The 17,416-nt window shown below is 40.4% G+C and overlaps 1 protein-coding gene across 3 annotated transcripts; it reads left to right on the forward strand.

Annotated features, from left to right (window-relative positions):
• Nucleotides 1-776: 776 nt before the first annotated feature.
• Nucleotides 777-16,858, forward strand: LOC131138707 (uncharacterized). Of its 3 annotated transcripts, none has more exons than XM_058087873.2 (12): nucleotides 777-906; nucleotides 8,349-8,501; nucleotides 10,109-10,216; nucleotides 11,803-12,007; nucleotides 12,089-12,319; nucleotides 12,406-12,512; nucleotides 12,983-13,130; nucleotides 13,245-13,297; nucleotides 13,604-13,701; nucleotides 13,782-13,956; nucleotides 14,373-14,573; nucleotides 14,672-16,858. In XM_058087873.2, exons 1-12 carry the CDS (start codon nucleotides 886-888, stop codon nucleotides 16,022-16,024), a joined length of 2,853 nt encoding a protein of 950 aa, XP_057943856.2. In that variant the 5' UTR covers nucleotides 777-885; the 3' UTR covers nucleotides 16,025-16,858. The 3 variants fall into 3 exon arrangements, with proteins under 3 accessions (XP_057943856.2, XP_057943858.2, XP_057943857.2); XM_058087875.2 differs by having other exon boundaries at nucleotides 14,705-16,858; XM_058087874.2 differs by having other exon boundaries at nucleotides 14,376-14,573.
• The last annotated feature ends 558 nt before the right edge of the window (nucleotides 16,859-17,416 follow it).

Below are 17,416 nucleotides of genomic sequence, written 5' to 3' on the forward strand. Positions count from 1 at the left end.
AGTACACATGTTATTTTTTCTTTTACATATAAGCTATGTAACAATAAAAGGTTGTTGGAATGTTACTGTAGAGCACCCTTTAAAATGCTTGGTAATTAATGTTGTTGACACTTGATAGTCCTGTTGAATATTCAACTATTAGATGACATCACATAAAAACAATGTACTTGCAAATGTTATTTACGCCCATTTTACATAGACTGAAAAAGAAAAATGGCAGCCTGCATATTTTCACTCATGAACAATGGATGCTGTCATTGCCAGCGTCACTGCATACTCAATCCCCAAAACTATACATTTACGTGCTTAATACTACGCCAAATAATTATAATTATATCCGTAATAAATAGTTTTTTTGAGTATTTTGACTTCAAAACAACCCTGTTGTGGTATATTCTGTTGTGTTTGTTTCCCGCAGGCATTCAGCTTTTACGACTACTGGAAATCATCGCCATGCGTTTAGATGCGCGCATGCGCAGAACACGTACACGCGCACATACACTCACGCACACGCTATACGCACACACACTCACACAGACCGATCTGGGATCAGCTCAACTATTTTGATTTTCGTCACCCTGACACTCTTACGGCTTCTATAAAGAGATTCGGTATAATTTCTCACATGTTTAAATTTATGTGTTGGATTATCGGAATATTGAGTCGCTGCCCATATATCGAGGAAATATTTTAATCATTAAGTTGGCAAACTTAGGCCACACCTAGATCTTGCCCTATTTCCACAAAAAAGAGCAGGATTTTTTTTTGCTCTCTCTCTCTCTCTCTCTCCCTCGCTCTCTTTCTGTGGTGCGTTTGTTTGTGTGACGGCGAGTCCCGGCGGTGTAACCGGAGAGGGGCCTCACACAGAGGGAATGCAGGACTGCAATGGAGCACAATGCAATACAGGTAAAAAAATAGCTGATATTATTTCTTAATAATTGCCGATTTGTGTCACCTAGCCTCGGTAGGTTTTCACACGGGTCGGGGCGTTGATTAAATTAACCGTATGTAACGACGAATCGAGCCTCGATTTCGACTTTTATTTCATTTAGTTTGACCATATCGCATTGATTGTTTGCCCCCCCTCTATACCACCACCACCACCACCACCACTCACACACATACATCCAGCTCGCCAAAGTGTAACTCACAATTACAACTTTTATTCAACAACTTTTCCCGTACCTCAAACGTGGCATATTTTATTATGAATATTATTATTATTTTTAAGTATATCCAAACCAGCCACACGGCTATGACGCGAATGGCTCGCCTGGCTCCCCCTTGATAGCCCAACCGTAGCCGTTAAAATCTGAGTCTTAATATTTCTTATATTTTCGTCGTGTTTAATGATTAATTTCTTTGTGTGTCGTGTCGACAGTCACGGTTTCCCATTTGGCTACCAACCCCCACCCACGTCAAGCATACATATTAGCGAAATAAAATAAAAAAAATATGGCATATTTCTTGGTTTAAAAACAGGAAACTTTTATGCTAGTCTGTAGTTTTTTTTAGCCTAGCTTGCTAGCTGGCTAACTAGCAAGTAGCCAGCTGTCTTGAGATCATATTTGACAAATAATAAAAACTCGCTATAATTTTTTTTTGTACTGAAAGGTTGGAATAGCTCTGAGTGCTTGTGTGTCTCATGTGAAGCATATTGATATTATTATCACCAAGCCCCCGACATTTTGTCTCTGCTGTAATTACGACAGTTTAAGGAGGAATGCTAATATTGAAGCTTTGTGGACTTTAGGAAACGTCCACAAAGACGACATAGCTTGTCCATAAAGTCCATTTAAATCATGGATATTGAACGTCGCTGTGGTGCCTGTGTATTTGTATAGAGATCCTTGTTTAAATATTAATATTCACTGCAATGAATGTGTTTTTTTTTCTTTATGGTGGTGGTGCCTCTTTGAATAACAGGATATAGCCAAGGTCAATACTCTAGCTTGTTACAGACTTATTTATTTATACATTGTCCAAAAAAGCAGACAAGAGGCATTCTGTTATTAATATTCAATGGGGAGTTTCCTTTCTCCTTTTTTTCCTTTTTCTCCCCCCACTCAAAAACTGTAACAAAATATCCTTATTTCCATAAATATTGCAGGGTACAGTAAGGGTTTTCCATCTTCCTGTTTGTGAGCTTAGATTCTGTTTATCCCTGTTTGGTGTGTGTGCGCGTTCTCACATTTTAGACTGCCTTTCAGATTATATTATGTGGCTTTTATTTTCCTGCCTGGCCAGCTTTGCCTCATTTCCACCACTAGGCTGAGCACTGTTCTTGTAGCCACCTCCCCAGGCAGCAAGAAGAGTAGAGGGAAAGAAAAAAAACTCCTAAGACTAGAGCTGCATGAAATCCATGTAGTTGGTAAGAGTATGTTTATCATGTTGGTATTCATCACATGGCCTCACTATAATTAAGTTAAATACATGTAGAATGCTCATTTTGGTGCCCCAAATGCAAGACTTCACTGACTTTTTTTCCCCTTTGCTTGTTCCCTGTGCTTTGACCTAATAAATGGTCTGATAGGGCCATAGATCAATACGCCATCTTTCTTGTATCTCACACAAATACAGTATGATTAATCAAAGAGGCAATGTATAAAAACAAAAAACAGCTAAATATGTTTGCAGTGTGGCTCATCTTTATTGATACCACAGTTTGTCAAGATTGCACAGATTGATTCATTGGTCTATGTAATATATTTGTAGCCACATTTTATATACAACGTATTTCATGCAAACGTCTGTAAAGTGTGGCCGGGGGCTGCACATTGTAGAAATAACACTTAAAAAATTAAATAAAAACAACAAAAATTTGAGCAAAATGGCAGAATTTGAAGACAAAAAGATCAAGTATCGATACTAATAAGTAAATAAATATATGTGCATGTCTTGGACTTTTTTACAAAATAAAATATGTAAACATATCAAAGTGGGCTTCTGCATCTTGAGATTTTTCCTATATTAAAACACATGAATTGAGTTATACACTTTATATCCTAATATATGATCACACATTTTGAAAATACAACAATGACTCGATTAATGGAAATTTATCTATCTATACATTGCATCACTACTGCAACTGTACAAGTTTCACATTATGAACTAATGAAATTAATGAGCTTTCCAAATGTTTATGCAGATGTACCTATAGCGTTTAGACACACACAGAAAGTATTGACTCGAGTGTCTATTACTGACTGACTCGCACGGCGACTGTGTCTTCGTCTGTAGTGAGAAATATGTTTATAACGCCTATAGCTTCTTAATACAAACAACAAGACAGTAAGCTGCAATGCGTTTTGTCAAAACAGCACAATCATGCAGTCACGTCCTTTTGTTTAACTGTTGTGACTAATATTTTTTAGTTCAGATTTATTACTGTAGCTTCTCTGGCACAGCAAAAGAACTAGTAAACCGCAGTCAAGGCAACACATGATGGGTTTATTCAAAGCCTATTGTTGTTTGTCGTCACTAATACTGTGTCTTTCTATGGGTTTTTGGTAGCCATTTCTTTTGAATTATGACATATTTATTGTCCCTTCATTCAAATTCAACGCAAGGCTGTTTAAGCATGACATTAAGGTCATGTCTTTTTTTTGATCATATTTTAATATGAACTGTAATAACATACTGAGAAAATATTGCAATCATTGTGGATTTTCTCCAAAGCTGACTATGTTGTTTTTACACATATAAGGCATCAAATATTTAATGTTTATACAAAAGCCTTACTGTAGCAGTGCCAGATATTAATTTGATATGTTAACATATCATGTTTTGTGCACTCCCTCTCATTTTTGGGGTACTTTTAAACTTGGTGAAAGGCTAATAGTCATTTCATTATATTCACTTAATTTCATTTGCTATTGTGTGGGATATTACTGAACCAAAATGTTGTATTTGCTATTGCTTGGTCTGCAATGCTTGTTTATATGAAATTATTGCCATATATTCATTTAACTATAAAACAATATAAGTCAAACTATTTCAAGTAAAAGTCTGTAGATGCTGCTTATTAGCTTTTTTTCTACATTCTTAATTCAATCGTCTTAATTCTGATCCCTGATTATTTGCATGTTGTTCCTAAGGGCAAAAACATGTCGCGCTACGATGTTACGGCAAGTATTTTGTATTATTTTGTGCATTTATGATCATTTTAAATAGTAACGGGCTGTGGTGTTTTATTCATATTGTCAGCTATTTTCTCACAAAATAAGACATAAACATATTTGTAATATCCTTGTATTGACTTTGAAATTGATTACCTTTCACCAGGTTGGAATTGTGAGTTATTAGCGTGCTGTTGTTGATATTCCTGTGGGAGCATATCGGTACCTATGTGCATCTTGTGCCATTGTATCATTATAACATCTCTGCATTCTTCCCACAAGTATTTTATTCTATTTTTTGCTTCTGTAATTTCACCTCTCAAACCTGCATGTACATTCACGACTGACCTCGCCTCTTGGGTTTGATGCCTGGAATTTTATATCACATTAATGCTGAAAGATGGAACGCTTGTTGTGGTTTTGTATGATTTTTTTTGTATTGATTTGTGTGTGTGTGTGTGTGTCCTCTATTTTTTTCTTTTTTTCCCCCCTGTGGGCTTTCAAGTGATACTCTGAAGTGACGTCATCTGTGGCTTCTTTTATAACTGCTGTTAATGTGGCTCCCCGACTCCATGTCCTTTTTTGATATTTTGTTCAGGCTGTGACTTTTTTATTTTTTTTCATCCAGCATCTTTTTGTATAAATTGATCCCTGGCCTGCTGCAGCTTGTCTGCAGAACTGTGGCGCGTGGGGGGAGGGTGGGGGTTTTAAGAGGAGGAAGGGGGGAGCCTGACTGACTGTGGTGGGTTATGGGTATGCGGTGGGGGAGGGTGTGCACGGCGGGGTGGTTGGATTTTTTTTTTTTTTTTTTTAGGGGAGGGGGATGATCAGCACGAGTGAGAATTTGAGAATATTCTGCATTTAGGCGGCAGGCAGCTATCGTGGCTGCAACAGTGACGGGCCAAACAGGAACGACTGGTTGTTTTGCACAGACGCTTTCTGCTACAGGAAGCCCAGGAAATGCGAAATAAGCACTTATTTGGTGAATCTTCAAGTCTGATCTTTATAAGAGTAAATGAACAGCTGCACAGACAACCCCACCCAAGTGCACACACACAACCATATTGATTGTTTAATCTCGCATATTTGCTTTAACAAGTTATATTTTTGTATTTCTTGTATTACCACTAATTTATTTAAGGAGGAAACTATCTTAGAAATCCTATGTAAAAAGAAAGATGTACCATTATGGTCGACGGTGTACAATGTTTGAATTATCTGGGTGGTTCTGTAGCTTTCACTTAATTTGTTATGTAATTATACATATTTTTTTAGTTGTTGAAATGTATGAAAATAATCTGTTTATTACGGTTAAATGGTTCTAGAACCCACTGCGATAAGCCAATTTCCTTCAGTGGAATCTTTATTAGTTATGGCATAAAAAACCCTCTTATGATCTTCAAAATGCTGTTTATAACATTATTAGCGCATTCCAGACATGATATAACCCCCTATTGTCACCCTTACATTTGCATTACCCAATATAGTAGATATAATGAGACAAAGTAGGACATATTACATATAAATAAGATAACATAGACTCACAAACTGCGATGTAGTGAGGGCAAACTGTATACAGTCATTTTGCTAACATTACCATTAGCCTTGTATACCATCTACGGCATTCCAGAGCGTCCCAAATGTGCTCAGTATATGTCTAGTGGGTATGATTTCCTGCGTTGTGGATAAGTGTATGTCTTTAATTATAGTACCAGGTCTAGTGTTCACACAAAAATAAATAAATAAAAAATAAGCAATGAGCATCACCTCAAAAATTGGTAACTCGGACTTGATAAACAACATGCTTTTATTGCAGGTTTCAAATATAACGCAACAGGCACAATAACAATAATAACCCTTGTATTAAAATGGACTACTTTTATGGCTGTAACGCATACCACGCTAAAACTCAACTCTGACATCGCTTCCTATCCAAAACACATTTATTGCAACACATGTTTTATTTGTCTGAAGTGGCTTATTTTATGTTATTATATGTATCTACTACATTGGGTAATACGAGTGTATAGGTGACTATAGGGGTGTTATTTTAATGTGTAGAGGGCTCTAGTAAGGCTAAAACACATATTTAGAAGGCCATAAACAGGTTTGCTCAAACTGAAAATATTCCATTTGCCTACTTTGTGGAAATTTGCTTATAACGGTCAGGTCTGTAACCAATTAACTGCGATGAACAATGTATTATTGTAATGGTTTAAGTGCCACATTATAAGTTATAAAACCTTTTATTCAGCGAGTTGTTTATTTTATTTGTAACAAAGGCTCTTGTGATTTCAGCATAGTATAATGTGCCTTCATCGCTACATTTACATAACATATATATTTATATCGCTCAGCTTTGTGTGTAGAGAACGGAAAAAGCAGCCCGCTCAATGACTAATGCATCATTTAATCATTAAAATATGCATGCGGACTATATAATGATTTTGTGTGACAAAAGAGTCATATTGACTGTCTTTGGGAAATATCACATGTTAAATATTTGGTGTCGTTTGCTGCTCGAATGCGGCAGCTGGGAGTCTGCATATTGTGTTTCATGTAAAGCTGCTGTAATTTGGTCTTTTTATGCCTCCAGCCTCTAACTGGAAGCACAGAGGAGCCTGATGGATTCAATATCGGAGACCTGCATTTCCATGGCAGCCATTTTTGGCAGTGCTGGAAAGAAAGGAAAAAAAACAAATTCATATACTATAACAATATACATTAGTTAACATCAAGCATCATTCATTTTTTTCTATTCAGTAATCTATAGCTGTTGAAATAAATAGAAAAATAATAAATTAATTACCTAACAAGCAAATCTAATCCACTGCCACATCTGCTGTTTGTTTTGCTTCACAAATCTGCGCGCTGTTATCAAATTAATGACAAGCAAGGACGTGTTTCCACCTTGTTTTAACCCAAACCGACAGCAAACAGCTAAGCCTTGCCCTAAACATCATGTTCAAGTATTGAAACCTTTCACAGACACAAAGTGGCCTCTATTTCGTGCCTGTTTTTATGGTTTCATATACAGCTTTTCCACTTTAAATTGACTCTGGGTGTCGCAGGCCGGAGGCTGCCCACTCATCCTCTTAAAAAGGCTGCAGAAGCGACAACGTCGGCTTCCATTTTGCACAAGATAAGCTCCATTTGTTGGTCCCGCTATGTTCAAATAAGACAAAGTTGCTCAATTAGCAAAACATAACAAGTACTCATCATTGTGTCATAATGTCCTCAAAGATCTGCTTAGCACAAATATTTCAAAATATCTTTTCAAGCATTTCATCACATATTTAGGTTTCCCAACTGACCAAAAATGATGGCGCATACTATTTGCATAATCAGATTTTAAAGTATCTACATTTATATAAAACATTTCACAATACGACAGAGCGGTTTTTATCATGAGGAAATTAAATAAATAAAAATCCCGTACACTTCTTTTACAATCCCTGTATACTTACATATTTCTATCACCATATTAACACTATATATTTCCTATTATGCGGTGATACATTTATAACATGCGTTCTATCTGGAAAAAGCATTGTTCTTCCCAAAGATTGACGTCACAGTTCTTGTACATCACTTTGTGTTAAAGGCTGCAGTTGAGTCATTTCATAAGCAACGTCAGTCTGTGTAGAAACCTGCACTACTCGCTGCCAGACATTTCCCCACTGAGTATTTACAGTCGGTGTCAGTAGCTGCAGATAGGCTGCTGCTATGCTAAAACACACGAAAGAGTTAATTTTTAACACTTTTTCCCCTCACGGAGGTGTTCTAATGTTTCATATACCTGCCATATTTCAATGCGGCAGAGACGTCAGCTAAACATACCACATTCATTGACTTGGTTGCATTGACTTAGTCACAATGCTACTCCTTACACAAAAGTATTTAACAACTTATCATATGTAAGAAATATAATTAATATAATGTTTTTGTTCTTTTTTTGTTTGACTACAAAGCTGGTTGAGACTGAATCAACAGTGCCACTGCAGTTTGCAGCCAAGCAATGCACTGTTAAGAAAAACAGAATTCTTAGCAATCAGTTAATTGATAACTTTATCATTTTCCCTGTCTGTACTATAAACAGTACAAGTACAAACATGACTGTGTTCTCTTGCGTGTACTACTTGTGCAGCTGAAATCTTTTGCTTTATCTCGTTGCTCATGGTAATCATGGTGGTCACTGAACCCTTCTTCTTCATCTTTCTTTTTCAGTGGTTGGGTGCTCCTTCCTGCCAGAGAGGCAGCTACGCCTTCTACAAGTCGGTCAGCAGCAAGGCTCGACCCGACGGCCCGGTCCAGGTGTGGAAGCTTGGCGAGTTTTACTTCATTCGCTGCGGACCACAGGATCCTGTATGCATCGCTGAGGTGAGGCAAAAAGACACACTGAAATTTAGCCATTAAGTATCAAATATTGTACATGGCTTGCACAAAATGTAATGGGTCATGTGACTTGAAGGTACCGTCGACCTTGGTTCGGTAACTTTCAAATGTGTACAATATATTCTATCTTCTTGCAAGCTATGCCTGACCTAACACATGTATTTTACATTAAGTATTTTTGTTGTCAGCTAATTATAGGGATTTGGCAAAGTTTAGCTGCTAATGTTGGCTGTCATTATAGCAGCATCATCATCATAACCACACAATTGTCAGTCGCTTGTTTGAAACTGTTTGTGTGTATGTGGACATAATATGCGTATATGAAACAGTGCTGTGTGAAAGCCATGAATGGCAGTCGTTTTATTTGGGTTGGTGACAAATATAGACCAGGGTTGGACCAAAACTCATATTTCGTTATATTTAGGTTGAATGTCGACATACAATATATGTAATATATCCCCATATTTTTCTCCACAAAGTGAGTTTAGAAGTTTGGCACAAAAAATAATAATAAGATAATAAATAAAGCACTACTAAACGCTAAAAACACAGCAGAAGACACTGAGCTGTTGTTATTAGCTTGTACTTGGGCAGTGCCATCTTGAAACGAGACTTCTGCATCAAATCCCATATGAATGATATACTTGTTTTTTTTTATCTTCCGCTGAACAGAAATATCAATATTTTTACAATATTGATATATCACGCAGCCCTAATATAGACACTCATTTGTTCAATCAGGTCTTTTAAACTACTATTTGGTCACATACGCTAGCCATGTAGACCTGTGACAATAATCAATTGCGTGATATATAAAAAAACATTGTTGATAATTTTGCCCGCCTCGATATATTGACATGTGCATGCACATTTGTTTTCCTCCTTCCTCTCTACCAAACAGGAAACTGTCTCAAAATAACGTTGACAAATATATCGTCCGGTTATTGTCCAACAAAATTCATCATGACAGGTCTATAGCCATGATAGGGTTCTTATATTGTTTTTAGTTGGAAAAAAAAGAGTAGTTTGGTGCCAGAGAGGTTCAAGAATAGCAGTATGTTTTGAGTCTGCATCTTGAGCTAAGGCTAACTTCAGCACATGCTATTAAAGGAATGCCACATGTTAATAGGTTTGTGTTGAATTTGACACACATTGACAGCCATTGATGTGAAAGCCTGTTGACTGCACATGGTAGAGAATTTAACTTACAAGCAATGCCGGTGGAATTTTCTTAATGATACTACTACTGTATTTGTATAACAATTAAATTTCTTTGATTTTAACCCAGAATTGCTTCATTTTTATTTCCCGCAGTAAACATTAGAACTTGTCAGAGCAGGAAATCTGGATTAATAACATAAACAATGGCCACATTCCATTTTTAGGTGAGTCAGGTGTTCAGGTTCAAAGAGTGACTTTGAAGAGCCGTAGTCATATTACTGCTATTTCCGCTTTGACAGTCAAATAGGGCTCATTATTGTGGGCAAATTTCAGTTGTAGATCTACTGCTGGCAATGTATTACAAAATTGTATGTATATTTCATTAAAGAAGAGGTCACTTGGTTATTTTTATTGGTTTTTTTTGTGTGCAGGTGACCTTATTATGGGAAGACCAGACACAGCACCACCTCCTGGCCAGCGCTAGACTCTACTTTCTGCCTGAAGACACCCCAAAGGGTCGAACCAGGGAACATGGAGAGGTAGGACACTGCAGATCCCTCTGGTGATTCAATACGGTCATTGTGTTAATGTTGCTTTTATTTTGGAATCAAATATTTATCCCTACAAGCACGTTTTAGTTTGTATTTCCTGTCATTTCATTAACTTCAAAGAAAACGTTGTCTTTATGAAGCCAAACAGGATGTGACACAAGGGAAGGCTAAAACCTTCCTCATTGACCTCGAGAGCTGACGCTCACATAGCTTCAGTGTGAAGTGGAGGTCATGTGATTAAACAAATAACAGTCACATGCCTGAGTCTGAGACAGATTTTAGATTAGGCTGCATATAGCCAGCCACGAAAATGTCATTCCTGTACACTGGTAGTCAAAATTCCGTCATCTTAATATCATTTGGGGAATGCCTCAAGAATGTTTATTAATAATAACCATGGTACATGCACATTGCCTCTTATTTTCACCAAAATATGTTTTGTGAGGAATCTAGACAAGTTGAACTGTAGGAAGTATTTTACTGACGCGATAGATCATGAATGGAACCATTTGGTGTGGCTGCTGCTATTATTTTTAACAGGCACTTTAATTTTATGGCTTTGGAGCTGTAAGAATGTATTTAATACTGCAATATGATAAGTATGCAATGTAAGGTGGAACAGCTGTTTATTCCACAATACCGTTGTTTGAATTATAATGAGACGCTAACACCCCACCGTACACATGCATCATACTGCACAAACAACAAGCGGTGTACTTGCACAATGATGCACTGCGGCATAGTTTGGAGCATACAACTATAAATCAGCCTGACTTTCAGGATAAGCATTTCTGATTCATGTTCGTTTTTTTTTTATTTTTGTCTACAAATCTCCTTATGCCCGCCTCACAGTGTGTTAATGAGCTCACACCTGGCTACTGTGGGGGCAGGAATGTAGGAACTCCCACCTGGAAGCGGCCTTGGGGAGGTGGAAATTTTAGGGGGTGGGGGAATTATGTGGAGGGGAGGGGGATGTGTACTTGTGGACTGAGCGGCACTGAAGGTAGCTTCACATCCATTGCAGACAGCCTGGAATGTCATTCTCTCATATTCAGTCACAGTTTATGCACAGATGACCTTTTAAGAAGCATAGTCAGGATGACAAAACTCAAAAAGAAGCATCTCCCTTGAATGTCACAGGATGACTTGCTTTCATTTTAACAAGTTCATGTGTAATGTAAATTTCTCCTGTAAATATAATATTTTGAGAAAAGGTGCTTAGCAACACAACATTTAGTAGACACGGTTATGATGAGCAAATACACACGAGTTTCAAGAACCCATGCCATTTTGGTTTGAATCAGCTGTTTTCGGCTCATATTATTCAATTGAGCATTGCTATAAAAACAAACTATGTTGGGACGACTTGCCCAGTTGTTATTAAATCGAAACAACTAAACTAAATGACGGAATTTATGATTTTTCGTCACACCCTGTGTGAAGTGTTTGATGATATAGGAAAGCCAATATAGAGCATTTCTACTTGTACAGAATCCTTTTGTCTATTATTATTTACATGCTGAAAGGGTGAGAATATAATACATTAACTGATGGAGCGCTGTGTGTTTATGTAGGATGAGGTTCTGGCAGTGTCCCGAAAGGTGGTGGTACGTGTGGAGGATCTGGTGCAGTGGTCATGTGCAGAGCCAGCAGGCTGGAGCAGCAGGTCAAAAATGTCTCCCTGCGTCCTTAATGGGCTCCACAAACCACCACAGAGCATCGACGATGGCGGCGGCAACAAAACATCAGACTGCAAGCCTCTGAAGGACAAGACTGAGAGTAAGAAACACACAAAAGCAAACCAGACCACGACGAAAATCCACTTATGTTTTCTGTTTCTGTCCCGCTTTTGTCCTCTAGATGGGGTAGCGGACTCTCAGTGTGTCAAAGTACTCAGCTACCCGCAGTACTGCCGCTTCCGCTCCCTGCAGAGGCGCATCCAGGACGGTGCGAGGGGACCAGCGCTACAGGATGCCCATCTGTTGGCTCTGGGTGGCGTCAGGGTAACACCCACAACCCACTTGATGTACTGCAGAGACACTTTCAATCACCCGACGCTGGAAAACAGCATCAGCTTTTCCTGGCAGTTCCGTGAGTGTCCCAACAAGAATCAGGAAAGCATTGTAGTTCTATTTTATGTTAGTGTTGACACAAGTTATTCTGTGTTTTCAATGCAGGGTGTCCATCCCTCAGTCTCAGAGGGCGGCCTCGCAAGAGGAGAGGCCGTGATGGCAAAGACACTTCAACCACCAGTCAGTCGGAATCTTGGATTGAGCGGATGAAGGTTTGTTTCTTTTTATAGATGTTTTTGTTGTACCGGTAATTCGCTTGAATTGTTCAATTTTAATGCTCGTCTATGGATGATTTCTGAATTTAATTTAACACATCACCTTATTTCTCTGATGAGACATGGGCTTTTTCTGCCTTTGAGCCTAAAAACTTTGTAGTTACTTAAAAATATCAAGTTACCTATTTAAAAAAAACACATCCATTTAGAGATTACAGGGGATTTATGTTGAGTAAGGGGTTCAAGGTTTTCAGTTAACGGCACAGACGTTGCACTTTGACATGATAGTCTACAAACCCAGGATTTTTCTGTCACTACTTATACTGCTAATTTGCCTTACTTTGAACCACAAAAACTTTGCATTTAAGCTTTGGATTTGTGTAATTGTAAATGTACTTTACTAATTCCAATTTGTATGTTCTGCTTCTTTGTGCTTGTTTTTTACCTAACTAATGTTTTCCCCCCAGGAGAACGTGATGGGCAGTGTGGAGGTGGGCGGTGAGGACAGCTGGCTCCCCCACCCCGAAGAGCAGCTGTTCCTGGATCAGCTCTTCTCCTTCATGGATCGCCAAGGCTCGCCCATCCACAAAGTGCCCAACCTCGGCTTCAAGAAGAGTGAGGGTTTTTTTTTTTCTCCCATGACGAAGCTGATTCATCTGATTTTGTTTGCTAAATTTCTTTCTCTTTGTTGCATGTGTTACTTGTTGTGTCCATCTTGGCTGTCCTCAGTTGACCTCTTCCTCATGTATTCGGTGGTCAGACGACTCGGAGGCTACGAAAAGGTGAGACGTCTGGGAGTCAGTTTGTGTGATTGTGATTGTGATTGCGTATGTCTCCAGTACAAAAGTACAAAGATCGCTTCAGTACAGCAGCTGAATTGAGAGGACAGGCGGAGTTTTGTTGTGAAAGGCTGGAACTCCCTTTTCTATCTTCCTGTAAAGCTTCTTTTGTTTTATTCATTTTCTTATACACTGCTAAGAACATTTCAAACCTCAATTCAGATGGAATCTTTTTTAAAATGGCCACAATCCCAAGAATGAAATTTTCAGAGTTCTCTAAGATATAAAACATTGCTGCTTGTATTCCAGGTGACATCAGACCGCTTGTGGAAAGTAGTTTACAACGAGTTGGGCGGATGTCCCGGCAGCACCAGCGCTGCAACCTGCACCAGGAGACACTACGAGAGGTCTGACTGAGACGCTTTTAAATGCAAACAATACAATCGATTCTGTCGCTATGACACTAAAACTCACTTTTTTGTCTCAGACTGATGCTCCCTTACGAAGAGCACCTGAGAACAGGAGGCACGGAACTCAAAATCCCAGAATCCTCCCTGCCCGTGAAGCCCAGAGGGATCAGAGGGAGGAAGCCACTTCCACGGGGCAGAAAACCTGGACCCAAAGTGAAAGAGAAGATGGCCGTCACTCCGCCTCCTGGGACTGTAAGAAAAACACCTGTTCCTCAAATACTGTAGTCTTTTGCCAGACCTTGTCCCAAGTAACCGCAGGGCGAATTGCCTTTTTGAGCATATAAGCACCCCAAGTAGGTGCCTTCTTCTCCTCAGAAAAAGAATAATTAATTTTACCATGACTTATGTGTTGGTGATGAATTGGGGACTGGATAGGGGTCCCAGAATTGACCCATGGGTAACCCCACAGGCCATTTGGTCTAAGACACAATTAACAAGTCCAACAAAGTACTTCCTGTCCTCCAGATGGGACTTGAACCAGTTTAGAGCAGTACCAGAGATTCCCACCCAGTTTTTGAACATAAAAGGCATATAACAGATTCAGCAACAGTAAAACTACCAACTTTTACATTAATTTAACAACTTCTGTGTCAATATTTCTTTCCAAGCAGGTGACTAACTTGGATGGCACGGTGGTAGTGAAGAGAGGTCGAGGCAGACCACCAGGCAAACGCAACAAAGCCACACTAATTGCTCAGGCGAAAGTGCTGGCTCAGCAGCAAGCAAAAGTGTCAAGTGTCGAGTCTCCGAAATCACTCCTTCCCACCCGAATCGGCAGCAATGGAGTGATACCCAGCAGCGCACACCAGGTATGGCGTGAAACATGTTAATACCAATTTTTACGCTTGGATGAAAATATGTGTTTTTAAAGAAATAAAATAATGATCCTTCCGCCTACTCCTTCCAGGTGACGCCACCTATTTTCTGTCCCTCCCCGCAGACCATCCAGCCAGCCATCCTCCCTGTCAACATGCCCCTCACCCCAGATCTTTCCCCCATGTCGACCCACTTCCTCCCCTTTCAGCCCAAGCCAAAAGACACGAAGGATCGAGGGGAGTCTGCAGCTTTGTCCCCGGGCATTCTCCTCTCGGCCCTGCCTCGCCACTTTGTGGGTGGATCTCTAGGTGGCTTCAGCCCCATCAAAGGTCTGTGTCCCCTGGATGTGCTCAGGAACTGCGTGGGCTTCCAGAGAGTCCCCGAGAGCCCAGCCCTGACACCTCAAGAGCCAATTCAGCAACACACCACTATCTACACCCCCCAGCCCAAACATGGAAGCCCAGATAGCCGCCGCTCGAACGTAGAGCAGGTGCCGCCTTCACCCCATCCACTTCCGCAGCACCACAGTCTGCTCTCAGGTCGCAATGTGGACGAGGACACCCAGAGAGGAGCCATCCGGGATGCTAGGAATCGTCACTCTCTGCCCCCGCTGCGGGTCCTGCCTTTGGATCTAGACTGCAGTGTTCAGGTACGCCAGCTGATGAGAACTCGTCTGGGCTCAACTCAGTTCCAGACTTTCACCCGCCGACTTTCTGAGGCGCTGTCCCAAGATCTGAGTGCCAAGCCCCCCTGCTCACCCATCACCCCTCCTCCAGAACAAGCCCTGCCCCTCAACCTCAGCAAGCGCTTTATAAATAAAAGACCCAGCACAGACGCATCTGAGCCAAGTCTCTCCGCAACTAACGTAACCACAGATGAGCCGTCACCTAAGAAAGTAAAACCTGACTGCTCAGAGCAAGCAGAAGACTTCAGCCTGAGCGGGCGGTCCACCTCGGAGGCCCCAGGAGTGGAAGTCCAGGAGGTGGGACTCAAGAGCCAAGACGAACCAGCTGACCTGAGCTCCCCTAGCAGGATCAGGGCCTTCCTGCTCGGACTGCCGCCCTTCCAAGTGAAGCTGGACGAGGATCTGAACGGGATGAGGTTTGGGAAAGTCCTTCCGTCAGGATCTGAGGTGGAAAACCAGAGGACTGTTACAGAGGCAGGACAGATTAAGAAAGAAGTTGAAGTGGAGGCAACAGAGAGAACCAACCAGACGTTGGAGTCTCTGCCGAAACAGGTAGAATTTGTCAAAATTGAAAATATTGAGATGGTGAAAGAGGATCTGAAGGAGGAAGGGAACACCTCAGTCGACAAAATGGAGGATTTATGTGGTCAGACAATAGCCAGTATGGAAAAGATCCAGTGCGACGTGGACACCTCCAAGGGCCACCCAAGCCCTGTTCTGCCCCAGGCTAACGCTCTGGTCCTGGCCCAGCAGAGCTGAAGAGCCCACACTCAAAACACTGATCCATGTTTTGGCTTTTAAGCATCCCTGTTGGGACAGTAGTCAAAGAAGTCAAAAGTCCACCAGGGGGCGCTTTGGTTTCAGTCAGAGGCTGGGCATCTTTTCCTTTGGAACATCTGAGCTCACAGCTACTTTTTTTTTGTCCGTTCTTCTTTTTGTGTGTTTTGTTTAGTGAGTCTTGAATGACACACAGAGACAATCCCAAATCAGTTTTGTTATTTTGGTTAGTTTCCAGTGAAACAAGAGTGAGACTCTTTTGGGAGGGGGGGGAAACAAAACGCTGCCATGACCCCCCTCCGTGCAACTCCATTATTCAAATGACAGGTTGAATAAGATCCAACATTAAAGATAAATCTATTGCATATATGGGTGATGCTATGCATCAAGACGTCATAATAAGCATCTGTACTGTAGTTCGGTAGCTTACTTTGAACTCGTACCCTACGTTTGTAGAGAAATAGTTATTTTCTCGGTGTCGTTCGGAGCTGCAAGTGAAACATTACGGCTCGTCACGTGAAATGCTCCTGTAGGTCCGCCTGTCAGCTAGACGTTATACTCTTATTAGCTCGCTTTTCTGACACACACGTGCCTTAAATGGCCTGCGGTCATCGCTGGCTTCGCTTCACTTAAAGAGATGCCTTGATGTTGACCTGACTTCACTACTCCACGCTGATGAAACCTTTTTAAAATGTGCATGAGAAATTGGCTGGGAAATGTATTTAAAACGACACCACCAAAGAAACACTAATACCAATGTGGTAAACTCCTAAATGTCAAGGTATCCCTTTAATGGCTGCCCCCCCCCCCCCCCCCCCCCCTCCTCCGCGCTTTTTGAAATCAACTCTTTATGGTTCAAATTTGCACACCTGCTGTTTTCCATATTTATATGCTTGTCATTTTTTTGTTTTTGATTCATAGTAGTGCAAGTAACTACTTCTACTGCGACTACATCATTCATTATCTGGTGCTCTTTCTCTGTTATGTAGCGGTTGCTAGAGTGTTTTGATTAATGGAAAAGCTGCAAATAACTCCACCAAGTCATGCAATCTTTTGAACCTTGCGAGGGGAATGCCACACATTTCTCTCATTGTTGTTGCATGACTCCTTAATGAACACTTTGCAGCTGTTTTTTTTTTTTGTTTTGTTTTGGTTTCTTTTGTGCTGCACGCGTAGATTCGCCAAAGCAAATGTAATCTACCACACTCAAACCTCCACAAACACTACAAACTAGAACACGCAAATGGTTTGTTCTGGCTTCCTCCTTCACCGGGGGAACTGAAGATGGTAAAATACTTCCTGTTAGTGTGATTAATCCTTGAATCATCATATTTTTTATCTTTGCAGTAATGTTTTATATACAGTATATATATA

Source organism: Doryrhamphus excisus, linkage group LG21 (genome assembly GCF_037039965.1).
Source record: "Doryrhamphus excisus strain RoL-2023G ecotype Guam linkage group LG21, RoL_Dexc_Guam_v1.1, whole genome shotgun sequence".
In the NCBI taxonomy this organism is placed as follows: Eukaryota; Metazoa; Chordata; class Actinopteri; order Syngnathiformes; family Syngnathidae; genus Doryrhamphus; species Doryrhamphus excisus.

Excerpts from the sequence above, each read along its gene's own strand:
- LOC131138707 (XM_058087873.2), top strand. The coding sequence starts at position 886 with ATGGAGCACAATGCAATACAG. Across the intron at positions 907-8,348 it reads TGGAGCACAATGCAATACAG|TGGTTGGGTGCTCCTTCCTG; the intron begins GTAAAAAAATAG and ends TTTCTTTTTCAG. Across the intron at positions 13,298-13,603 it reads GACTCGGAGGCTACGAAAAG|GTGACATCAGACCGCTTGTG; the intron begins GTGAGACGTCTG and ends CTTGTATTCCAG.